This window comes from Equus przewalskii, chromosome 26 (genome assembly GCF_037783145.1).
Source record: "Equus przewalskii isolate Varuska chromosome 26, EquPr2, whole genome shotgun sequence".
NCBI lineage: Eukaryota > Metazoa > Chordata > Mammalia > Perissodactyla > Equidae > Equus > Equus przewalskii.
This window is the reverse complement of record NC_091856.1, coordinates 25,641,781-25,667,203: the sequence shown is the minus strand read 5'-3', so window position 1 is coordinate 25,667,203 and position 25,423 is coordinate 25,641,781. Positions and strand designations below refer to the sequence as shown.

At 45.5% G+C, this 25,423-nt stretch overlaps 2 protein-coding genes across 3 annotated transcripts in view; one reads left to right on the top strand and one right to left on the bottom strand.

Annotated features, from left to right (window-relative positions):
* MORN5 (MORN repeat containing 5) overlaps positions 1-10,519 on the bottom strand; it is a 33,038-nt gene extending 22,519 nt beyond the window's left edge. The window contains exons 1-4 of one of the 2 annotated variants that reach the window (XM_008526976.2): positions 10,319-10,519; positions 6,897-7,044; positions 5,086-5,197; positions 1,362-1,493 (exon numbers count right to left, since the gene is read on the bottom strand). In XM_008526976.2, the coding sequence (XP_008525198.1) occupies positions 1,362-1,493; positions 5,086-5,197; positions 6,897-7,044; positions 10,319-10,365 (439 nt within the window). In that variant the 5' untranslated portion in view covers positions 10,366-10,519. Of the gene's footprint in view, positions 1-1,361; positions 1,494-5,085; positions 5,198-6,896; positions 7,045-10,318 lie in introns of those variants that run through there. The other variant, XM_070597057.1, reaches the window with a different exon arrangement.
* Positions 10,520-10,556: 37 nt separating this feature from the next.
* Positions 10,557-23,830, top strand: NDUFA8 (NADH:ubiquinone oxidoreductase subunit A8). Its single transcript, XM_008526989.2, has 4 exons — positions 10,557-10,709; positions 16,394-16,557; positions 19,661-19,826; positions 23,511-23,830. Exons 1-4 carry the CDS (start codon positions 10,659-10,661, stop codon positions 23,646-23,648), a joined length of 519 nt encoding a protein of 172 aa, XP_008525211.1. The 5' UTR covers positions 10,557-10,658; the 3' UTR covers positions 23,649-23,830.
* Positions 23,831-25,423: the final 1,593 nt, after the last annotated feature.

The window sequence follows — 25,423 nt, the reverse complement described above, 5'->3', positions numbered from 1 at the left end:
GGTGGTAGCTGCTTCCTGCAGTTACTCTCTCTGTTCCTCAATGTTGTCCTCTTGCTTTTTCAGTTCGCCAATACCTATTTAACTGATTTCCTGATATTTAATTCTTTCTGTTTTTCTAACTAGACTCTGACTGATACAAGTGGAGACAAGACAGATAGAGTCCCTATCTGGGGGTTCACCGGGATCTTACAGTCTGGTGGGAGAGATGGAATTAAGCAATTAATTACACAAATGACTATATAATTACAGTTGAAATAAGTGTTGGGAAGGAAAAGTATAAGGTATATTAGCATATTAAAGGCCCTTCAGTAAATAAAACGTTTAACTCAGTATCTCCTTTGCTTATTTGATCAAGAAACTTCCTGGTGAGCCTATTAACATCCAGCAGAATTAGTGTTTTACGTGGTACACTCTGTTGGTGGAAAATGGGAAGTCAGTAAAGAAAACCACCAGGGGACTTGGCATGGAGCACTTGCCATTTTCCTCCAGGAGCACCCATGGGTTAGGGGTGCCTCGGCTCCAAGATTCCACCACACTCCCTTTGCTCTTAGTCCAGCACCGCAATGGCCTCCTGCCAGCTTGGTCTCTGTAAGTCAGTCCTTCTCAGTCTGATCAGCTTGTGTTCACTCACCAAACTGAGGTTCTCCCCTTGCTGAGGGGCCAGCCAGCCTTCTTGGACCACACGGCATCATTCACCTCTAGCTGGCTGGAAAACCTCTGCCCGTGCCGTGCGGTCAACTACCAAGTATTCTTCAGGTCTCAGCTTGGCTGTAGTTTCCTTCCTGAAGCCTTCCCTAAATCTCCAATTCTGGATTTGGTGCCCCTTCTTTGTGTTCCCACAGCATCACTCCCACCTCTCTGGGACCCTCATATTTTACTTCCCCTTCCCATGTAGGGCCACGATTTTCTCTTTCATTGTGCTGATTCCATGATATAATCAACTGTTAATAGCATTTGTCTGCTACCTGTCAAAACAGAAGCTCCACAAGGACAGAGGTTTGTGTCTAGCTTTGCCCTGCTTTGGAGCCACACCAAGCATAGTGTCTGGCATACAGTAGGTATTCATTAAATACTAGTTGAAGGGAAGCATGCAAAGATTGGTACTGTAATCCTTTCAGTACTACACCTATGTGCTGTCACAGTCAGACCACTAATGTCCTTTACCTCACTCTGTGATGATGTATAGACTTGTTAGCTACAAGAATTCCAAACAGTGAAACATTCAGATAATCAACATTTGTCCTTTATCAGCGAAAGCGTCTTTCTCACCAAATGTATACATGTATGTGAGATATATGCACAAACCCGTATGTGGACAAGAGAAGAGAAAACATGTGCCACAGGTGTCAGAATAACCATACCTGCATTTCTCAGGAAGCGATTCTTATAGTCCTTGACTATCCTCGTGACCGGGTCATAGAAGCCGTCCCCACAATCATAACAGCCTTTGGGGATTTTTCTAGGAGGATCCATATTGGTGAGTTGAGAGATACCTTGAAAGGACATAAAGGATAATTAACTCGGCCTCAAGGTCCAATCCAAACCCAGTTCTCCCTAAAGCCCACTTTTGGCTGGTTGCTCATGCGAACATCTGGCGTCACTGCTGGACTAAACACTCCTATGCGGGACGCAGAGCAGGGGCAGCAGGAGCAGAGCCCCCAAGGGGCTTCCTGAGAACGGCTCTGTGAGCAGAGTCTTGGGGACTAGACCCCTGTCTTCTTCCTTGACCCCATCCTCCATTTCTAGGGACACCATGACTAGGGCACAGGTTCTGGAGACAGACAGACCCTGAGGACGCATCAGAGCGGGCATGTGGATAGAAAGGCATGTCCAGGACAAGGATGGCGCTCAAGGTGCGGGCAAGGGCCAGAGGCAAGAGACATCGTGCCTCACACAGGAAAACTTGTGGAGCGACGCACACATAAGAAGAACAAGAGGAAAGAAATGGGTCCGGGGGCAAGGGTCAGGGAATGGAGAACTTCGACTCTCACCAAACGACCATATAGCTGCCGTTTACTGAGTGCTTATTATGGGCCAGGCCTGCTGCTAAGTGCTCAACCCCTACTATTTCACTTAATTCTCACAGCAACCCTGTGGCCTTGTTTTATAGATAAGAAAACTGAGACTCAGAGAGGTCAAGTAATTTGCCCAAGGTTATGCAGGTAGGATGCAGCTAGATACCCAGCACTGTAACCTATATGCTAAGAGGCCAATGTCTGGGGAGGAGTGGGCCTGGGCACCACCCCCAGGACTGGGGACATTGGAACCACCAGGACAGAAAGAGGAGCTGGTGGACCATTTATGTTGGAATTCTGGGGCCTGAATACAGGGTACAAGGTTGGAATAAACAACTTCTCAGGTTCCGTCTGAGTTGTGCCTCCTGTAATTCCCCATCCTCTGACTGAGGGCTGGATGCTCACAGCTCAGGGCCCTGCACACAGTGGGTGCCCTTATGTCGGTTAACGATGACAACTAGGTATACTCCTGCCCAACAGTTTCCAAGTGCTTACTCCATGCCAGACGCTTTAGAGCCATTCCCTCGCTGAAGGCTCATGCCGATGCCCACTCACAGATGCTCAGAGTGGAGAAGGGGCAGCCTTAACCCTCACCCTGCCCTATCACGCCAGCCCCCCGAGGCTGAGAGGCGGCTGTTGAGCCGCAAAGTGCTGACTGACTTGGGCAGGAGGTGGGCACTTAGGATGAAGCTGCTCTGCTGGGAGTCTCTGGACGAGAAGGGAAGGCTGCAGGTCGCCACACTGCCTTCGAGACTGGCAGAGGCCTAGCTGTGGCAAAACCAGACGCTGTGTGAGAGCAGAAGGCCTGAGGCCCGGGCTCTTTGCCTACAGGCCTCAGTTGGGGTGAAGAGCCCACAACAAAGTCCAGGCCCCATCATCACTAACCCAGGAGGAGCCATTTTCAAGCCATTTACAAGTGGTATCTAGAGTGGCAGCTCTTTGAAAGCAGAGACTGTGTCCTCTCAGCCTTCAGTCCTCCGGGGCCCAGCCAGTCTCTGACACAGAGTCGGTGCACAGGAAACGTTCATTCATGTCGCTGCCTTAACTTCCCTAAGTGCACCCCGTCACCTCCCACTGCGATGTCAATATTATTGCCTCTGCTTATTGAGCACCTACTATGTGGCAGGCAATGTGCTAGGCACTGGGGACACAGCGGTGAGTGAGACAGAGCCCGTGCCCTCAAGGAGCTCACAGTTGGCTCAGGAAGAGAGATACTGAGCTCTCATGATAGAGAATCTTGCTGCTCTGTGAGAGGGAGACCTTGGTTGGAATTCAGGGATGGGGGTCCCAGAAAAAGGGACATTCAGCCGAGACCTGAAGGATGGGAAGGAGTTATTGGAGGCAGAGAGAGGGTTAGAGCATTCCAGGCAGAGGGAATGGCAGGAAAGATCCGCTCTCTTCAAGGAACAGAGAGAAAGCAAGCATGGCAAGGGAGGAGAAGAAAATCTGAGAAGGGTGGGTAAGAGGCAGGGGACATCAGCAGGAGCCAGAGAATGCAAGTTGTTTCAAGAATTTGGAACCTTATCTTCAGGATAGTGAGGAGGCACTGAAGAGCGCGCGCGCGCGCGCGCGCGCTGTGTGTGTGTGTGTGTGTGTGTGTGTGTGTGTGTGTGTGTGTGTGTGTAGGGGATGGAAGCGACCATAGAGTGGAGAACAGCCTAGAGGGGGATGAAGCGTGGATCTCAGGAGACCAGAGAATCGAGGGGAGAGGATGGAGGTCTCGAACAGGGCGGTGGCGGAGAGGATGAAGGAAACCCGGCTTGGCACATGGGGGTGCTCAGTAAACAACTGCCTAATGCACTAATGAATGAATGTATTTAAGAGGCAGAGTTCACAGGACTGGAGATTGCACACGGGGGAAGCAGACGGCAGGATCAGGCTAACCTAAGTGGACGGGAGTGACAGTCTCTCAGGGAGCAGTCACTGGGCAGGGTGCGCTGGGGGGGAAGGTAATGAATTCAGTGCAGACCAGTTGAGGGACAACCAAATATGGGTACGGAAGAAGCTGGAGGCAGGAATCTGAGGCTTGGGGATTTTGACTTCAGTTTGGAAGTTGATGGTAAATGAAGGATTAGAAGTAAATCAACTTGTTTAGGGAGAGGGTACAGAATGAGAACAGAAGAGCACCTAAAGCCAGAGAGCCCTGGAGAAGCCCAGAACTAATAACTGCTGGGAGGAAGAGCCGGCAAAGGAGAAAAAGGAAGAGGAGAAGGCTCACCTCGTCGAGTAACTGATCCAAGGCCGCAAAGCCAGGGTTTGAGCTCAGGTCTGCTGACTCCAACCCTGGGTGCTTTCTGGAGGTTTCTGTCCTCACAGATGTTGACTTGCCCAGGCTCATCCCACTATCGACAGGGAGCGCTAGGACTCAAACCCAGACCTTCTGGCTCCTTGCTCTGCCAACCACCCTGCATTATCCCATAAATTAGGGTTTATTTTGACAGTTTGCAAAGTCACTTTCCCATCTGTCATTTTGGATCTATTGTCTCAGCTGTGCAAAAGACTATGCTCTCGAGGTTCAGCTGACTTCACATGATTCTCAGAAACACAGATGAGCTCCTTCAGTTGTCGCTCTCTGAATCCAGACTCTGAATCAAGGCTCTAGGCCCAAATGTAACCCTCCTTAATGGAACACGACTTTTGCAGGAAGGTAGCATGACAGAGGGGACCTCAGAAAGGAAGACTTGGGCTTCAACGTGAGTTCTGCCCCTGGGAAATGTGTTGGGACTGTGGCCTCAGCTTCTTCCTCTATGACATGAGACTAAGAAGGCAGACATGGCAGGGCCACCTGGAGATTCTATGAGACAGGGATTATAGAGAGCCTCACTCAGCACCTGAAACGCAGAGCATCGCGCCTTCAGAGTTGGTCAATTTCAGTGTCACAGTTGGTACTACGAGTGACAACCGCTGAGATGTACCGTGTACCTGCTGTGTGCGCAAGACACTGTTGTAAACACTTTAGAAGTATTCTTATTTACAACGGACTTGTGAGGTAGATGACGTTATTGTCCCATTTTGCAGAACAGAAACTGAGGCACAGAGAGGTGTGAAGGAAAGGTAGGGTTTTGGGTACCTGCAGGCTTCAAGCCGTGGCAGATCTCAGTGTAAAACCTCCGATCGTAGCTGTCACAATAATGCCAGAACTCAGCGTCATACTGCAGCCCATCCGAGAAGGTGTACTCGCCCTGGAAGACAGGCAGCACGCACATGGGTCTGAGGAAGCCCTTTTGCCAAGAAGCACAGATGTCAAGGAAAGAGGTGGCTTTCTCATTGCCTCAGAAAAGAAGTGCTAACTATCACAATTATTATGGCTATGACGATTAGAAGGAATGGCTATAAAGCGCTGAGCTCTGGGCTTGGCACTCAAAATATGGCAACTCACTGTGTGACCTTGGGGAGATACCTACCCTTGGTTTCCTCATTTGTGGAATTGGATAATAATGTTATATATTTAATAGGGTTGATTCAATGAGATAATACGTGTAAAGCATTTAGCATAGTACCTGGCGTATAGTAAGCACTCAATAAATGTTATTATTATTCTTTTATTATTATCACAGCTAAAAAAGGTCAAAGGCATCAGTCACAGCCCTTTGTCCAAACACCTACCTTCTGCTTTTGCTGCTTTAACACTGATGGAAGCTCCAGGATGTGGACTTCACATTGGCCTGGGCATCAGGAAACATGGGTGGAAATTCCAACACTATGAATTCACCGTGTGACCTTGGGTAAGTCACTTCCCTTTCCTGGGGCTTAGATTTTCCAAGCTATAGAACAAAGAATGTTTCTTCACCTTTTTTAGGTCATGAGCTGTCCCTCATACACAGCCTTAGTGAATCTGATGAGAGCTGTAGATCTTTCCCCAGAGACAAATAGAGTCCCCTCTACACGGCAACTTTTGTATATAAATCAAGAGGTTTCACTGGTTCCCTGAATTCTGTTGATGCTCCACAAATCCCAGGTTAAGGACCCTTGGATTAGATGACTTACCATGACAGCAGTGGTGGTGGCAGCAGTAATACTAAGAGTGAACACTTATTGAGTGCCTACTGTGTGCCAGGTACTGAGCAAAGTGCTCATGTGTATTGCCTCATTTACTCTCACAACCATCCTAGGAGGTGCCTAGCACTATTGTGGCAGGCTGAATAATGGTCCCCCAAAGATGTCCACATCTAATCACTGGAACCTCTGAATAAGTTAACCTTACACGGCAAAAGGGACTTTGAAGATATGATTAAGTTAAGGATCTTGAAACAGGAGATTATCCTGCATTATCTGGGTGGGCCCAATGTAAGCACAAGGGTCCCTGTAAGAGGGAAGCCAGAGGGTCACAGTGATGGAAGACTAAGTGATGACAAAAGCAGAGGGAGAGAAGGAGATGCGACGACGGAAGCAGAGGTCGGAGTGATGCATGGCCACAAGCCAAGGAAAGCAGGCAGCTTCTGGAAGCTGGAAAAGGCCAGGAAATGCATTCTCCCATAAAGCTTCCAGAAGGAATGCAGCACTGCTGACCTCTTTTAGACTTCTGACTTCCAGGACTGTAAGATAATAAGTTTCTGTTGCTTTAAGGGACTGAGTTTATAGTCATTTGTTACAGCAGCAATATGAAACTAATACAACTATAGTCCCCAGTTGGCAGACAAGAAACACAAGTCTCAGAAAGGGAAAGTCATGGGCCCAAGGTCACACAGTTTGTTAGTGGCATAACAGGATTCACAGTCATCACAGCCTCTCTAGAGGGAGAGAGGCAAGAGATCCAGAGCCCTGGGAGAGGGAGCAGAGGAGAGAAGAAGGCACCAGACAGGGAGAGCAGGGGGTCCGTGAGGCGTGGCTCTTCTTGTCCCAGGCCGCACCCTCTGCAGCTCCCCTCCCCAGGCTGATCACCTTTACGACCAATCCGTTTTCCCAAACGGCATCGAATTGGCTCCCGCTGGGAAAGTACAGGGTTCCTTGGCCGTGAAACATGCCGTCCTTCATTTCCCCGACGTATCTTGTTTCGGTTGGGAGGATGTATTCAGCTTTGCCCTCCATCCTGTAAGGACACAGGGAAACCACTGAGCCCTGCACGGCGCGGTGGCCGGAGGATCAGAGGCAGGCGCAGGAACCTCATCCTCAGGGTCCTCGGAGGTTACTGTCCCAGCAATATTCTATTCAAAAACAAAATTTTTGTTTTGTTTCCCTCGAAAGCTCAAAAATTAGAGGGTCTGTGTTGTTGAAGGTGGGGGGGTGGGGCAGAGTTTGGTCTGTTTGTCCTCCCCCGCCCACCTAGAGGCCAGCCTGGAGTTCATGCTGCCCCAGGAAACACCCCGGGTAGGCCCAGAGAGGGGAGGGATGAGTCCAAAGCCACACAGTAAGCACTGCAAAGAGACCAGGCCCAGGTTTCCTGGAAGCTGGTTCTGCACCTTCCCTGTCCCCTGTGACTAGCCCAGCCCTGCCCTTTATACCACAAGGAGGAAACTTGGAAAAGCGTGAAATTTTGACAGGAGACATGGGTTAAATCCTACTTCACCATTTCCTAGATGTATCATCTTGGAGACTTTCCTAAACCTCTGTTTGTCTGTTTTCCTTCCTTCCTTTCTTTCTAATCCTTTCTTCTTTCCATCCTTCCTTCTTTTTTTCCAACAGATATTTACAGAGCACCCATGATATACCAGTACTGCTACATGTGCCGAGTCTGTTCTGCTGGATACAACAAGGACGCAACAGTGATCAAGGCAGAAGCAGTCCCTGCCCTCGAGGGAGCCCACAGGCTAGTGGGGGACACAGTTAAGGAGTTATGTAATGTGTGGTAAGCGCCGTGCAGGCGGAAGACAGGCCCCTCCAGAGCACAGGGCAGGGACCCCCAGCTCAAGCACTTACTTTGTGTGTGAAATGTCTGAGATTAATGCTCAAGATGAACTCAGATAACGTATAACGGTTTTCCAGTGAAGGGCCTGACATATAGTGAGTGCTTACAAAATGTGCTTTCATTCCTTCCTTCCTTCCTTCATTCCGTCTCCATTATTCCCCACTAGCTGGAAGCCACCACTCCCAACCCTGGAATTCTTTAGGCTTTTGTTGGTACCTCTGGTGGATGTGAGCACTTTCTGCCTTGCATTGAACTGTATACCTCATCTCCCCTATTTAATCAAAGCCTCTTGAGAGGAAGACCTTGGAATCTTCCGCTCTTAGAATCATGTCTCTTCTTAAACAGGTGCTCCGTCAACATCTACTGAGTAAGGAATGAAGGAAACAGAAGGGCCAGTGAACTGACTGAATGGATGACAGAAGATGCCACTGTGGCACAGGCCCCAAGCAGGGGAGCACTGTGGTTAAGGCACATCTTTTGAGAGATGCAAACCTGGAGTCCAGATCTGGCTCCACCTCTCTGTGCCTGTGTGACCTTGGGTAAGCTCCTTCACCTCTCTGAGCCTGAGTTCCTCATCTGTAAAATGGGGATAATGACAACACCCCATCCCCCAAAGTTGTTGAGACAATTGAATGAAATAATGGCCATGAAACAATAGCAGAATGCCTGGCACATTAGTAAGAGCTCACGGACTGTTTTGCTCTTATTCTGCTGAAGACGTGGGAGGAGACAGAACTCCTCTTCTCCTTCTTCCCTCCACCTCTTTGCCTGAGATGACATCTATCATTTCTAAGCACAGTCTCCAACTAAACCCTTCTTTGAGATTCGACCCAGGCCCCTTTTTTCAAACTGCAAACTAGACTTGATTGCTCAGACCTTCTACAGAAATCTCCAGCTCACCCAAAATGGAACGCATCCTCTCCTCCTCCAAAGGAGCCCCTCCTCCGAGTTCTCAGTTTCCATGAATGGTATCAGAATCCTCCAGGTCGAAGCCTGGAGCTGGGCACTGGGCGGGGACTGAAAGCAGTCTCTGAGTGGGACCAGGAGCCAATCAGTTGCCAAGTCCTGGTAATGAAATCCCCAAACTTCTCCGAAATTTTTCTCTTTCCTGCAGCTCCACTGCCTCTGCCTTGGCCCAGGGTCCTGCTGCCTCTTACTGGGACACCTGCGATGGGCTCTGACCTGGTCTCCCCATCTCCACTCTGCCTCCCTCCCTCCCTGTTTCCTTTCCTCCCGTCCTCTCCCTCGTTTTCACTTTCATTTTCCTTTTATTCATTCAAGGTGAAAAGCCTTCATTCCAAATTCAAAGTAAGTTCAAAAGAACGAAGAGAACTACTCTATAATGAAGATTTCAATCCATAATGAGGATATGATTACCATACCTCAAATATTATTCATTCATTCATTCGTTTGTTCTCTTATTAAATCATTCCGTCAAAATGTACTGAGTGCCTACCAGACATATGCACTATGAGGAGGGACACCAGGATAAAATAAATTAGATTTCCTAATGCCCAGCCCTACCACGGATCTATCACTGGCTCCTTCTGCCCAGAGAACTGTGCACCGTATTCAAATCTCTCTACATCAGAGCACAGACCCATCTTTCTATCGTCTGCCACCGCTCTCTAGACACAGCCTACACTCCAGCCAAACTAAACTGCCTGCTCTTCCCCTTACAAGCCCCCTGAACTATTGCTCTTTAGTTCCCTCTGTCTAGAAAGATTCTTCATCTTGCATCTCCACCCACCTAAATCCCACCCAACCTTCAGGGCCCATTTCAAATATTATCTCCTCCATGAAGCTTTCAAGGACTGTCCCAACTGGATGCATCCTCTGTAGGAGCCCAGCAGCACAGCTCTGTAGTAGAAAGCTCATGGTCTGTGAGGTCAGACCTGGGTATTGATCCCTGCTCTGCCAAATGTCAACTCGGTGACTCTTGGCAAGGTATGTAATTACTCTGAGCCTCGCTTTTCCCATCTGTAAAATGGGGATGATGGTATCTCTTTCATAGTGTTGCTGTGAAGAGGGGAAGATTCAGGCAAAGCTACAATTTGAAATTATCTTCTCATTTATTTGTTTATTAGCAATACACCAACTAGACTAAAAGCTCCACGAAAGCAAAGATCTTGACATTTTTTAATATTCTTATTCCCATATCTAAAACTGGCAGATAGCAAACACACACACACACACAAATACCTATAAGGAATAAATGTTTCTCAGCTCTGCCACTTATGAGGTATGTGTCCTTGAGGAAGTAACTTTACTTCTCTGGGTCTGATTTTCCTGAACTGTAAGATGGCAATAAACAATCCCACCTGAAAGGGTTGTCCCAGTTTAAAAGGGATAAAGTTTGTGAAAGTGTCTGGCACAAGGCCCTTTGCAAAGGCAAAAAGACTACCGTCTTTTTCCAGTCACAGACGTTCAAGACACAGTGAATCAAATGAGGCCTTACCTCCCATCCACATACTCCCCAATATATTGGCTCCCCGTGTACTCCATGGCGCCCGCCTCAAGCTTCAGCTGTTGCGATCCCGGAGTCTCAGTGTGTCCCCCCTCACCATGACAACCAGCGGGATGGGCGGAGCTGACGCGAAGCCCCGCCCCCAGAGCCCAGCTGTCTTCCCGGCCTCGCGCACACTTCGCGTCTCGCGGTTGGGTGGAGCAGTGCGCCTGCGTGCCGCCGGCTGCGCATGCGCAGGCGGTAGGCAGCCCAAGGCGGTCGAAAGGGGAGTTCAAGGAGACGGGGGAGACGCGGCTGCGGGCGGCTCCTCGGGGTCTGGGCTACAGCCGTCATGCCGGGGATAGTGGAGCTGCCCACTCTGGAGGATCTGAAAGTCCAGGAGGTGAGGCTCGTCCGGAGAACAGGCAAGCGGGGCATAAGGCTGCAGCTTCCTGGGCCTGGGCCCAGCCGTGCTTCGACTCAGCGGACCCTGGGCCCTGGACCCCCACCCCACCTATGCCCCCCAGCATATACACAGGTCGACCACCAGACTCCCCCTCCTCAGCTCCGGGAATCGCCTCACCCCCACCCCATCCTGCAGTGGCTCTAGAGAACTCTCTTCTCCTTTTCCCCTCCCCCACAGCGATCTGCTTCTCCTTTACGTGAATAATAGTACTTTTTATTAAGCACCAACCAGGGCCGCTTTACTTACTTGATGTCACTTAATACTCAGACCTCCCTACGAAGTGAGTATGCAACCTCGGGTGCTCACAGTCGAGGGAGAGAGACACTCACCTTAAAGTAGCATCGTTGGCGCAGAGTACGTTAGAGTGGAGCTAGGAAACCGCAGAAAAAGGAGATGGTATTGGAGAGCGACATTGCTAACAGCCCTGGGAAGGTGTTTGGTAATAGGACATTTAAAGCATTCATTTATTCAAGAGAGAGCATTTGAATAATGACCATATGCACATACACTGGAAAATAAAAGATAATAGTTTTTGCCCTCATAGAGCTTATAATCTAATGGGGAGACAGACATATAAAGAAGCAGTTACAGTACAGTGTAGTTAATGCTGTGAGAAGTGAAGTAAAGACAGGATAATAGTAATTATAGCAAACATGGTCAAGCCTTTTCTAGATGTCAGACGGGATGCTAATTACTTTACATGCATTAATTCATCGAATCCTGCCAGCACCAGTATGAGGAAGGATATGATTGGTCTCTCCGTGTTATAGATAAGGAAACAGGTCCTGAGAGTAGAAGTGATTTGCCCAAGGTCGCATCACTAGTAAGTGACAGAGCTGGAATGTGAACCCAGGTCTGAGTTTAAAACCCATGCTTTTACACTACTGTATTACGCTCAAAAGCCCAAGAGTGAGAAGGCTTAGCAGAACCTTTTGTGTTTAGAGAGAAAGTGCTGTTTGACATGACTCTAGTGTCGGCGGGAAGGTGGAGACAGGACTGGGAAGCACATTCCACAAGGTCAGACTTTATCCTGTAAGTGATGTGGTGGGAAGAGCTGGAAGATTTTAAGGCAGTGGAGTGTCATGGCAGGACTGGGTTGTAGAAAGATCAGGCTACATTGGAGGAGAAGGAGGGCAAGACTAAAAACTGTGCCAGAAGTGATATCCCAGGCACTGTGTGGTTTTACCTACATAACTTCACTTAATCTTCTTAGATGCCTGTGAGAATAGCAAGTCTTATTTTCCTCAGATGACATTCTTAGCTGTGTTCAGGGACTTTATAATATAGTGCTGTTTACTAAGATGTGGGGGGTGCTGCCAACAGTCAGTCTTTTGTTGTTTGCCCCACTGTGAAGCTGTGAAGCTGGGTTAGTCTTGAGTTGCTGTCTTTTTCATTGGAACTTTAATTTGGTTCAGCAAACATCTGAGATTCTACCTCCCGCAAGTCTTCAATATCTGGAATAAATTTGCCCTGAGGGTTCACGTAGTTGAATTGAGAAACAGATAATTACATAAATAACTAAAATGCAAGACAGAGTATGATTAGATGCTATGGAAGAGGGGCAGACATGGCTTAAGAAAAGAGAGTGGGATTTGAAGTTGGGTTTAAGTTCTAGGCCTAACTACTTGGTTAACCTTGATTAGTCACTCCTCGCATTTGCAGACACAGTTATTTTATTTGCAAGATGAAGTGATTCCAGCTGTATAATTCTCTGAGGCTACAAAGGGAACAGAGAAAGCACTTCTTGGGCATAATGTGAGACTTGGTACGTGGCATTTGACGAATGGCATTTATAGGCAGAGATGGAAGGAAGAACTTTGCAAGCAAGAGTAGAATCTGAGCAAAGGTAAGGAAATGGGAAAATACAGGAGGCCAAAAGTGGGTTCTGGGAACATGATTCCGTCTTTTGGGAGAACAGGAGATAGTCCCTTTTTGAAGGGTTGTGGGTGAGAAGGCTGGAAAGAGTTTGGATCCAAAAGGCTTTGAATACCCCTTAGGAAGTCTAGGCTTTATTCCGCTGTTAAGGCTAAATCCTTCAAAGGTTTTCTTGCTAATTTGTTTTAATAGAGTGGAATAAGAATTGTCTCTTAGGAGGATCACTCCAGCAGCTCTGTGAACAATGGACTGAAGAGAGGAAAAGAAAAGCACGGAGACTAGTCTTGGTGGCTGTTGAAATAATTGAGGAAGATGTTAAGGACCCCAGCATAATCGATGACTGTGCCTCCAGAGAGGAAAGAACAGATTTATCTAGAATTGATCAGACTTAGCAACGAGTTGGATATCAGAGGCAAGAAAGGTTGAGGAATCTGTCAGATTTGCAGCTTGATGGTAGGGCTGGGGAACCCAGAAGGAGCAGGTCTGAGAGGCATTTAGACATATTTTGGACCGCACTGACTTTTGAATTATGACACCTCCCTGTGGAAAAATTCGGAAGCTTTGGGTTGGAAACTCCTGTACACATGGACAATTTTGAGTAAAAATAATAGCTCATATTTCTGATGTGCTTTCTGTGTGCTAGCCACTGTTCTTAATAGTTTTATATGTATTAACTCATTTAATCCTCATAACGGTTCTATCAAATAAGTACCATCATCCTTCATTTTACATAAATTAAGTAAACTATAAGTTGTGGTGTAAATTAAGTACTAAAATAAGAGGTGCGGACATGGTTTAAGGGAGAGAGAACAGACTGGAAGATTGGTTGTGGATTGTAAGACTTTTTCTGCCCGCCTCTCCCACCTGCAGACTGTCTAAACCTGCTGGGCACTGAGGCTGTTGTGAGGATAAATGAGGAAGGACGTTGAAATTCTGTGTTCTTTGAGACAAAGGGAACGGAATGAATCTGAGAGGGTATTCGCGGTGAGCAGCTGTGAAAGGCTGTTGTTTCTGCTGGGATTCATCAGCCTCAGTGAAGAGGCAGGTGAGGGCCGATGGTGCCATCTGAAGTTCTTTGCCTCCTCAGTGGTGGGGATGTGATGGGTAGGGGCTTGACTGGAGGTCACAGTCGCTGGATTCCAGTTCTCTGGCTGTCACTGACGTGCTGTCATCTTGAGCACGTCTCTCCTTTCCCTCGGGAAACAGAATCAGTGAGTGGTTCTCATCCTTTGTTTCCCTGTGGTAAGCATATTTGACGTGCTTAACAACATGGGTCTACTTACGTTTTGATAAGACCTTTACATTTGTAGGAAAGTGAAGCAAAGAATGCCGTAGGCACTTTTGGGGCGTGATAGCTCTGAAGGCCTTTGGGTAATTCAGTCAGCTACTTGAAGATGTTCTAAGGCATTTGACAAGGAAGTAAATACAGCTAACTTAATTTTTAAAATATATTAAGCTTTAGAAAAAGATCGAGTCCTGATTTTTCTTCTCTTAGCTCTCTATACGTAATATAGCAAGTGTGTACCACTCAACCTACATAAACTCTTATTATCAAAAACTGTAATACAAAATTTTACAGATTTTTTAAAACAAATTTATTAGAATTGTCATGGCAAATTCCACTTACATCGGAAGTTCACCTTTGCTTTGATAATTATAAGAGTTTATTCTCCTCATCCTGTAGTGTGTAGATGAATTATTCTCTTCATCTTTCCTTGCCTTTTATCATATTAATAATTACCTAAGCTGTGTGAAAGTCATAAAAAACAAAACTATAAAATTTTTATTATAAAAGTAATAATTATAAAATTATTCTTACATAGAAATCCTTAATAAAATATTTGCAAATCAAATCCAGTGGTATCTTAAAGCATCATACACTATGACAGACTAGATTTTATTCTAGATACAATGGGTCAGTTTTAGAAAATTTGTTAATGCTCTACATTACATTTATAGATTAATGAAAAAGAAACCTGAAAATTTCAGTCTTTCCAGAACAACAGTGGAAAACAACAACAGTAAAACAAAACCAATTAGGATTAGAAAGAAACTTTCTTAATGAGGAATATCCAAACAACTATATCCCAGACACCTAGAGCAAATACCATACCAAATTGTGCTTTAAAGTTTAGAAAAAGGCAAGGATGCCCACTACCATCACTGTTCATCTGTGTTATCCTGGAGGTTTTGGTCGGAGCAATAAGATAGGAAAAGAGAAAAAGAAGAAAAAATTATGTAGATATTAGAAAGGGAGAGAGGCAATTTTTATTTGTAAGTGGAAGTTGATCCTCTCGAGTTTTGTATCAGAACTGACAAGAGTTCAGTATGACGACTAGAGAGAAGATCCCGCGTACAAATGAGCAGTAGCCAATTTGAAATCGAATAGAGAAAATATCCTATTAGATAGTGTCAAAAATGTTACAATACCGAGGAACAAACAAGAAATGTGCCAGGTTCCTATATGAAGGAAACTATGATTTTAACCGAAGGACCTAAGAATGAGCTGAATAAATGGGGAAACTACTGTGTTCTGAATGAGAAGGCTAATTCTCTCCTCTCTTGTGACTGTTACATCCCCAGTACCTGCACAGAGTGAGTGCTCAGCAGATACTTGTGCAAACACTATTTTGGGTGCTTGGTGAGCCTAGTAAACATTACAAGTAATTATGGTTTAGTTTGGGAAGAATTGACGTCTTTACAGTGTTGGATCTCTGTTGAAAACAAAATCCCTGCCCTCTTGGAGCCTGTGTTCTAGTGGTCACACGTAGACTGACCACTGATGCTCGCTTATATAAGATGATTAGGGAAAAACTCTGAGGAAGTAAAATTTGAGCAGAGACCCAATATTATAAAAGTACCTGTTCCCTTCTAATTTAATATATAACTGAACAATGCAATTCCGATGCAGATTATTGGAGGGGAGGGGTGTTCATCTGGAAGATAGCCGAGACGATTTTGAAAAGGAAGAATAATGAGGATGGTCCTTCCAGACAACAAAATGTTCTGATAAGTTACAGAATTGAAACATTTTGGCATTGGCCCTGGAAAGGTTGATCCAGAAAGAGGCCGGCAGGACCCTTGCATCAGCAGCTATAAGACAGGCCCTGGACGGTGTGCCGTTCCTTGTGAGCCAGCTGTAACTACATTGTGTTTCTCAAGAAAATGTACTGGAATACAAGTGAGTGAGACTAAGATAGTTACAAGGATGGCTACCTTGAATATACTCTACAGTTTAAAAAATTCACAGATTTTAGTACTTCATTATCAGTAATAACTTGCTGGACAGATGTTCTTACTGATCCCTTCCAGTCTCTCATCTTCTGTGAATCTGTAGTCTTCTGGGGATTCTTTCTTTCTACTATGACTCTTTTCTTGGAGGGAGACTCCTCTAAGCTCCCCAGAGTGGGTTCCTCCCCTTACATCCCAGAAGCCTCCATCTCCCTCCAGAGCTCCACTGTCTCCGGCATAAAGATCTAAGGATTCTATTAGGGCTGCGGTTCCCTTGTGTCTGAGATGGAGATAGTCGTGTCAACCTAAGAAGGTGTAGAAACTCACACATGTGATCTCTCAAGCACTGTAGACCCTGAAGGATTATTGTGGCAGTCCCTGTCTTTAATTTTCTTGGCGAAGTCAGAACAGTGCTCCCTTTGTGTTTCCTCTGTTTTGACCAGCATGGGGTGAAGTTGGGAAGTGATGTCCTGGTCACAAATCTGTGGTCTTTCTCCCATTGTTCCTTTCCGCAGGTGAAGGTCAGTTCTTCTGTGCTGAAAGCCGCTGCCCATCACTATGGAGCTCAGTGTGATAAGCCCAACAAGGAGTTCATGCTCTGCCGCTGGGAAGAGAAAGACCCGAGGCGGTGTTTAGAGGAAGGCAAGCTTGTCAACAAGTGTGCTCTGGACTTCTTTAGGTAAAAATCTTTTCACATCAATGCCTGTTTGGTTGAAACATTAAGCTATATGTATCTTGGTGAACATCCTACTAATTAAATGGAAGGATAATTTTCATGACTAATTTTAGTGAGAAATGCAATGCTTTGAAATCAGATAGACGAAAATAAGCACACAAAAAATATTTATTTCTATTTGTTTTTACTGGTTGGCAAGTTCTTTAATCTCTGTGAATCTCAATTTCCAAATTATAGAATAATACCTATCTTATTTATATAGGATTGTTATGAAAAGTTTGAAAAGGCACATAGAAACAACTCAGCACAGTGCTTGCTAGCAGGTATTCAGTAGATTGTTACCATTATCATTACTGTAGAACACACAATTAGGATGGAAGGAAAAGTATGTTCAGAGTTAAGCTTTTAGGTAGGCCACTATGCTTGATACTGTGAGTGAAGAAATCCAAATTGTAGAAAAATGGTTTAACAACCACATTAGTCAGAACTCTTTTAAAAGGGACAGAGACTCAACTTGAAGCGAATTGGCTCATGTAACTGTAAAGTCCAGAAATAGGCCTGGCAACAGGCAGGGCTGGATTCAAGGGTGTAAATAATTTCATAACCACTCGGTGTCTTTTTGCCTCTCCTTTTCTCCCCCGTCTCTTAGTTCTGCTTCTTTCGGTCGAACTCATTTTCAGAGACTCTTTCCTTGCTGTAGCACAAACGGCCACCAGCTGCTCCAAGCTGCTATGCTCCTTACTTAGCAGACCTAGAGCAAGAGTGCCAGTTCTCCAGGAGTGTGAGCAGAGGGCCCTGGACTGAGTGTGATTGGCCTGGCTGGGTGATTTCATATACATATCTTTGAATCAGTTGTGTTTTGGGAGATAAAATGCTGTGATTGGTCAGGCCTGAAGTGGGAGTAGACTTAGATTCATCTAAACCACATTGATGAAAGAGAGGGAGGGGTTGTTCCCCAAAGGAGAATTAGAAGGATGTTACGGAAGAATGGGAAATAATTGCTGACTGGGTAAAACGCACAGATGTCCACTACAATGACGTTAGAGGAAAAAATCAAATTCCTTCACATAATAGCTGCTTTCCTTCTTTCTTGCTTCTGTCTTTGTCCACATGCAAGGATATTTTTGTGGTTTAAGTTGTAGTGTGTATTCATTTTTCTCTTGGAACTTTTGGGAACATTCTTTCAAGTTGCTGTATTGTCTTTATGATCATCATTTTTAATGGCTATGTAACATTCCATCAGTAGATAAACCAGCCATAATGTACCCGACCAATTCCTGTTATTAAACATCCTTGTTGATTCCAGTTTTGGATAAATCTGCAGTGATTACTTTTGTCTGTAGATCTTTTTCATTTTTTAATTCCTTGGCGTAAACTTCCCCGCAGTGAGATTATTCCATAAAAGGCTTTGAACATTATTTATGGCTCTTGAACCGTAGTCACCATATTTTTGAAGTTGGGTCAGTTTATGCTGTCCTCAGCACTATATCTTGGAATACCTCACCAGCATTGCATATTATTTAAATATTTGACAGGTACAGAATGGTATTTTATTCTTGCTTGAATTTGTGTTGATTTGATGGTTAACACGGTTGAATGTGTGTTTGTAAGATTTTTCCTTTTCTAAGAGAACTTTGGCAAAGCCTTTCTCCTTTGGCCCAGAGGTGGAATGTTTAAGTGGGAAATGTTTGGATTTCACAAGCTCCCCAGGTGCCTCACTGCCTCGAGGAGAGGAGTTTCCCATTGCTGCCGTTCCTCCTTGTAGGTGTTAGTAGATAATGGTCCATTGGGTGTGGGTGCCAGGGTAACAGGCTCCAGAACAGACTAAGTACTAGAGTTGTGCGTTACAGCCCGTCTTGTGCTGCAGCACAATGGAGGAACACAAAACTCCCATTGGAGGTGGTAGGTCACTACCAGAGTGATTCTCCAGTGGAGGTTAGGTTGGTGCAATTTTGTACCATGGAAATCCAGCTCAGTGAGGCTAGAGGGGATTCAGAAAAGTTCCCAAGGGCGTTGATAGTCCTTCTTCATGTTGCACACCCCACCACCCCCAGGGTTATACTCGGAATACCTGGGAACGTATATAAGAAGCTGGTAACATTGGTTGCCTCCCAGGAGAGGAACCGAGCAGGAATGGAAAGCAGATTTTCGCTGAGTATTTCCTTCCACCTCTCTGAGGTTCTTCCTGAGGCAGGTTAAATAAGATTCCTGTGTTGAGTGTAGCTAGATTCTTGGAGTATGACAACAAGCACTTCATAATTATTATTCCTTTGCGGGGTGGAGGTGCTCTGCATTTCTTCCACTGCCTCAGATAAGGCTTTTAGATAAAATAATGGTATTCTTGCTTGAATTTGCGTGTATTTGATTACTAGCAAGGTTGAATGGTAAGAGAAGGTATTTTGCAAAATAATTGAGGTTTATCCTTTTTATACACAAAAGCTACTATTTCTTTAACCATTTTTGGTGGTCACAAAATGAATTATATCCTACCTTGCTTCTTAAGAGAGGACCAAATATAATTTAACTTTAATGACAAGGATTAGTCTCTCTTTTGCTGATTACGTTAATAGGCCGAGGACCTTTAGCTTTGAGGAGTGTAGGGCGGTTTGCCTCTCCACTGAATGACCCCAGGATCATCTGCTTGTTAGTTTGTGTGTTTGCTTTTTATAATTCTGTCTCCTCCTTTGCCATTGTCTGTCATCTCTGACTTCCGTCAGCATGCCCATCTCTGATTATGCCTCCTTCTCTTCTCAATTTGCTACGCTGATAATCTTTAGAATTGGATCTAAGGGAAAGAATAGGGCCCAAGTGAGGAGTTCTCCTCTGAGTAAAATGAATGCACCTTAGACCACCATCTTTTGGCATTTCTTTTCATTTATTTGTGTTACTTAAAGAAATTAGGTCTTACTTCTCAGAAATCTTGATTTACTTATTGGTTCTCAACCTGAGGATGTCCAGGTTGTCTTGTAAGTGAGATAAGAGTATTTTCTCCCACACCTTTCAGAAAACAGGGCTGTGTGTTTGAGGTCTGTACCTGTTTTTCCCACATTTTGTCTGGTTTTTGCTGTTTTGCACAGAGCTACCCTAACCTCACCCACTTTTCCAGGCAGATAAAGCTGCACTGTGCGGAGCCCTTCACCGAGTACTGGACCTGCATCGACTACTCCAGCCTGCAGCTCTTCCGTCACTGCCGCAAGCAGCAGGCCAAGTTTGACGAGTGCGTGCTGGACAAGCTGGGCTGGGTGCGGCCTGACCTGGGGGAGCTGTCAAAGGTAACAGAGGCTTCCTGCTGGTGGTCTGCCTCTCTCACTAAGGGTGGGTAAAGGCAGGCGGTGGCAGAAAAGGGTCTTCTATGAGTACAGGATGATGTGAGAAATCCACACTTACCAAACAGGTTAATTAGAGAGTAATTGTACACAATCCAGAAGGGAATTTATTTAATAGAAATATTCTTTTAAGTAGATCTTTCAGCATGTGCAGATTTGCTTTTGGTTAATTAGCTAATAGAAGAACAGAAGGGAGGGGGCTGGCCTGGTGGTGTAGTGGTTAAGTTCACGCGCTCTGCTTCGGTGGCCTGGGGTTTGCAGATTTGGATCCCAGGCACAGATCTAGCACTGCTGGTCAAGCCATGCTGTGGCGGTGTCCCACGTAAAATAGAGGAAGATTGGCACAGACGTTAACTCAGCGACAATCTTCCTCACACACACAAAAAGGAGAGAAGAGAGTAGATGAGGATAGCAAAATATTAGGGGACACTGTTGGTGAAACATTGAGGTTATTGTGGAATTCAGTGGGAAATAGGATCAGAGTTGTGCCAGGTTTTTCAGGAATATGCATAAGATAAGAGTACATGCCTGTAGTTTACAAAGTGTGTTTTCATACTCTTTCTCCTGTATATCCTATCTCAGTTGTGACACCACCATCTGTTGAAACATCAGAGTCAGAAACCTCAATGTCTTTTTTCTTCACTTCAAACCCTTTCTTCCTTTATACAGTCAGTAGTTCCTATAGATCAGCATCTCCTGGAATATTTTTTAATGCTCTCACTGTCCCCACTTCTTGGACAGGAGTTCTTAACCCAGGCTACATGAATTTCTGGGAGGGGGGTGGGGATCAGTTTGGATTTTAGAAGGCAGTGCATCTTCTGAAATCAAAGAATTTAGGATATAATTACATCTTCACTATAGGCGTGATCTGTGTGGAATATAGATCAAATACCACTTTGTTTTTAAAAACCTTTCAGGGGCTCCCCATTGTTTACAGGATAAAGCATCCTCTCCATATCACGGCATATAAGGCCTTTTATGATCTGACCCATCCCTGCTTCTTGAGCCTCGTCACCCACCATTCCCTCTGGGACAGCATAGGCAGCAAGGCATGGAGGAGAAAACTCAGGTTTTGAATGGAGAGAGATCGGAGATTTGAATCTTGCTTCCACTAGTTAATTGCTATGGAATCCTGAGCAAAGTGCTTACTATTTCCTATCCCAGCACATCTGCAAAATGAGTGCAGGATTAATCCCTAGTTTTCTGTGAGGATGAAGCCAGATAATCTGTGGAACTCTTCAGCCTAGTACTTGGCACATGGTCCACAATTAACCTTTGTTCCCTTCCCTTTGTGTATAGTATCTGTGCATAGTTGGGTCTTAAGCTTGGTGTCATAAGTAGATAAACGGCTTAGCAATGTTTTTTGTATCTGCCTTGATTGTCTTAACTTCAGATACCTTCTTTTGCTGTACTAAACAAATTATTTTAAATAGTTGATACTTCTAAATTGGAAAGTGGTGGAACTTATGCATTTAACAATTAAAACTACCTTTTCTCATTTCTGTCTCTCATGAAAGGAGAGTTAACAAATTGTGCTGTTAAGAAAGCATATTTATTCCTGAATCTTTGTATTAACATTTTTAAAAACCTGTAAAATAAAGTATTGTTGTTTAACTCTTTCTAGCATCCAGTCTCTTTCTAGGAAGGTGCTATCAGCTGGATACAGCCTGTATTTTAGCATCATTCACTTCCTCGTTCTGTTCCCACTGGATTGCCCTCTCTTCTGCGTTCCGCTGGTGAATTCCTGCTCACTCGTCTAGTCTCAGCTGAGATGTCAAGTTCTTTGAGGTTTCTGACTCTCCTAGGCAGAATTGCGTTCTCTCACCCATAACTCCATCATCCTGCTAATACTACTATTGAGAAAAACGTATGGAGCACCTGCTGAACGTCAGGCACCTTGTGTCTATTATCCTAGTAACCTGGGAGCTAATAGCCTCACTTTAGAGCTGGGAGGCGCAGGTGAAGTGGGCTGCGCAGGGTCGTTTGCCTAGCAGTTAGGTTGAGCACATGCTTCTGTTCTTTTTCTCTGAGTGTGGTGCAGAAGAGGAAGTTGTTTTATTGTTCTTTCCACAGTAATTTGTCTTTTAAAGGGGGCTTTTTATTACTTTGAGTTTGAGAAACCCCATTTTTCTAGATTTGTTTCATAGCTATCTTCAGTTCCTTAAAGGAGCTTCAGATACCAGCTGGGGTCCTTTGGAATTACTCTATCAAGCAATGAGGAACCATTAGTGATCTCTAAGTATAGCAGAGAGATGAGACCACTGTTGTAAAAGCAAACAAAAAACTACTCTGGACTTGAGTCAGAAAACTTGGGTTTGGGCTCCAGCTCTGACGTTTACCGTGGATCTTTATCTCAGACAGGTCAACCTCCGCGGTCCTCATCTGTGAACTAAAGATAATAATGCCTCATAGGGCGCTTACAGTAATAATTGTGTGATTGTGTACATGAAAGCTCCATTCACAGTAAATGGTTTTTGAGTTTGTACATATGGGAAGACTAATCTGGTCATACTACATGGAGCAGCTTAGAGTTCAGACCACTAGATAACTAGACTGTTAATAATTATGGCTTGTGTCTTTCCACTTCTCTGGGCCTGTTTCCTCATGTTTAAAATGAGAATAATTTCTGCTGGGTTTCTGATGGAGATTTTTGTGGCCATCAGGGGATAACGTGGGTGTAAACACCTTCCATCTCTCTCCTTGGTACCGCAGCTCACCATCTTGCCTGGCCTGTTGGCTCAGCTCTCCAGACTTGGTCGTGTCCCTCTCCAGCCCAGCTTCTACACCTTCCAGCTTGCAGATGTGTTTGAGTTACTTCCCTGCTTTGTTGGCACCTGTTACCCTCAGGTGAAAACTCAGACACTCTGCATATCGTTCAGTACCCTTCATCGCCTGGCCCCTGCCTTCCAGTGCAGCATATTATTTAAAAGCATAGGCTTTGACCTGGGCAGATCTGGCTTTGAGAACTAGGTCTTGCCCTTTCCTCGGTAGCCCCAGTGAAGCTCTGTCAAATGACCTCCGAGGAGTGTGAGAATGAGATGGAATAATGTGCTCAGCCTCATGCCTGGTTGGGTGCTTCATCTCCCTCCGCCATTCAGGCAGCCTTTGCCTCAGCCATTCTAAAGACGTGCCTCTCTGTCTTCCTACTACTGTTTGTTTACTTGCAATGTCTTTCCCTCCCTAATCTTCCAGCTGGCTCCTGCTCATCCTTTAAGTTCTTCAAGCTAAATGTCACACCCTCAGAAACAGTCTCAGCCCCTGGCCTTCGGGAGGGGTTAGATGGGCAGAGTCTTTGTTCTCCCAGCACTCAGTTCATGTCTCAGTTACGATAATTCCGATAAGAAGTCGATTTCTTGTCTGGCTCCCTCACTAGGCTGTGAGACCCTGGAGGACAGTGTGTATCTTGTTCCCTTTTGTATCTCTAACTTCTACCACCTGGAATGACACAAAGTAGGCTTTCTTAAATGTTTATTCAAGGGTTAACTGAGTCTAAATGTGATTTGCCGGGCTTCAAAGAAGAGGGTTGTTGGGGCAGCAGGAGCAGAGGAAACATTGGGAGGTGGGTTTATGGTCACAACTGCTCCACCCAACGTTCATCTAACATGCCTCTTTCCTCTTCGCCTCTCACAGGTCACCAAAGTGAAAACAGATCGACCTTTACCAGAGAACCCCTATCACTCAAGACCAAGACCAGAGCCCAACCCTGAGGTAGAAGGTGATCTGAAGCCTGCCAGACATGGCAGCCGTCTGTTTTTCTGGACCATGTAAAGATGGGTCCATGGCCCACACTCAGTCACGCGCCCAGACGACGACGGATGAAGCTCCTGTGCAGTTTGCATCGACCGATAGAGTGTTCTTTCCGGGATCACAAACGTTAACAAAAAAGTTAATTTATGTGACTTGGCAGTTATTCTATACCATTTCCTGGCCATTAAAAATTTTAAAGGAAACAGTTGTATTTTATTATGTTTTATATAACCTTTGGCCTCTAAAGATGACTTCCCTTGCTTTTTCTTGTGGTCCTGCCTCTTCCTCTCTCTCTGCTTTAAGAAGGCGTTCACCAGTGTGGCAGGTGAGCCGCGTTAGATCTCGGAGAAGTGACTGTGTAGAGGAAAGGCTTTGTTACCTGAGAGAGCTCCTTGGGTGTGTCTGTGTTCACACATTTTGAAGTCTCAACCCTTCCCATGCAACATCTCAGACAAATAGATTTCCTAAAGGTCGTACAAGGGAAGCGTCCAGGATAGGAGACGTGGAGAAACACGTTGGAGTCTTGTGACTCAGGCCATGGGAGGGGCCTCCTGGCTGGGTCTTCGGCAGTCTCGCTCACAGTTTCTTAAAGAACCAAACTTCCACCACTTCCCCTTGATATCCCTTCCTCAAGCATATAACCCAGATGTTTTTCCTGATAGACAAGAGAGGTGGAGGCTGAGCTCCCAGCTCCAAAGCCAGGAAGTCGGGAGGTCCAAGTGTCAATTCCAACCTTGGGTGTGTTCCTTAACCTCTTGTGAGAGGTTGAATTTGAGGACAAACTACAGGGAACATGCTTATCTACCTCCTGGGCAGGTTAAAGCCACAAGTATTTACAAAGCTCTGGTTCAAAGCATTGTTATGTCTTTATTTTCCCTTTCATTCAATTTCTTTTTCACCAATAGGCTGTTTCCTCTACCTCTGACTGGGTCACTTGACACCTTCTGGTTGTGGCCTTAAATTGCATATGACCCTGTGTAAGTCGTCTCAGCTCCCTGGGCCTTGGTTTCCCATTTGCGGCTCTAGAAAGCAAAGTCACTGTGTAAGTGTCTTTCTAAAGGCTTTCCACTCCCCTTCTAGATCTCTAAGTGGGGAGATTACTGTGAGGCTCTAGACTTGGGGTGCCTTAGACAGAGGAGGTGCAGGCTCTGTGGCCCACAGCGTTGGGACAGTTAAAAGACAAGGCACTGCGTGATCTTCCTTGTCCCCACCCCCACCCTATTCTGAGCCCACAGTTGGGAGTATTTGGGGTGAACCTTACTCTCACCTGTTCTGCGAAAGTTCCTTGCAGCACTGTGCCTGGTGGCAAACGCTTTCCATGCGTCAACTCCTTCAGTGCTCAGAGCCCTTTGACAGATTTTATTACTGTGTCATGCCCGTTTCACAGATGAAGGAACTGAAGCTTAGGGAGAGGTTAAGAAGCACTGCCTGGTCCTCATGTATGAGAAATGGTAGCTATGGGGTACAAAATGAAGGTTGTCTGGTTCCAATGGCCACACTCCAAAATCATCAGTGGTTCTCAGCCGTGGATGCACATTGGAATCATCCAGAGACCTTTGAATACTGATATCTGGATCCCACCCGGAGAGATTCTGATTTCATTGGTCTGCAATATGGCCAGGGCATGGTGTCTTTGAAAGCTCTCCAGGTTGTTCCAAGATGAAATCAAGCTGTAGGGGCACCAATTGATTTTATGCGTGAAGCAGGTCCAGGAGCCTAAGTGGTAGTAAGTAGTAAGTGGCTAAGCTGAGATTCAAACCCAAATACATCTGATTCCAAAGCCCATGCTATTCATG

Coding starts and splice junctions, on each gene's coding strand:
- NDUFA8 (XM_008526989.2), top strand. CDS start 10,659: ATGCCGGGGATAGTGGAGCTGCCCACTCTGGAGGATCTGAAAGTCCAG. Junction 10,710..16,393: donor AGGATCTGAAAGTCCAGGAG/GTGAGGCTCGTC, acceptor TCCTTTCCGCAG/GTGAAGGTCAGTTCTTCTGT. Junction 19,827..23,510: donor ACCTGGGGGAGCTGTCAAAG/GTAACAGAGGCT, acceptor CGCCTCTCACAG/GTCACCAAAGTGAAAACAGA.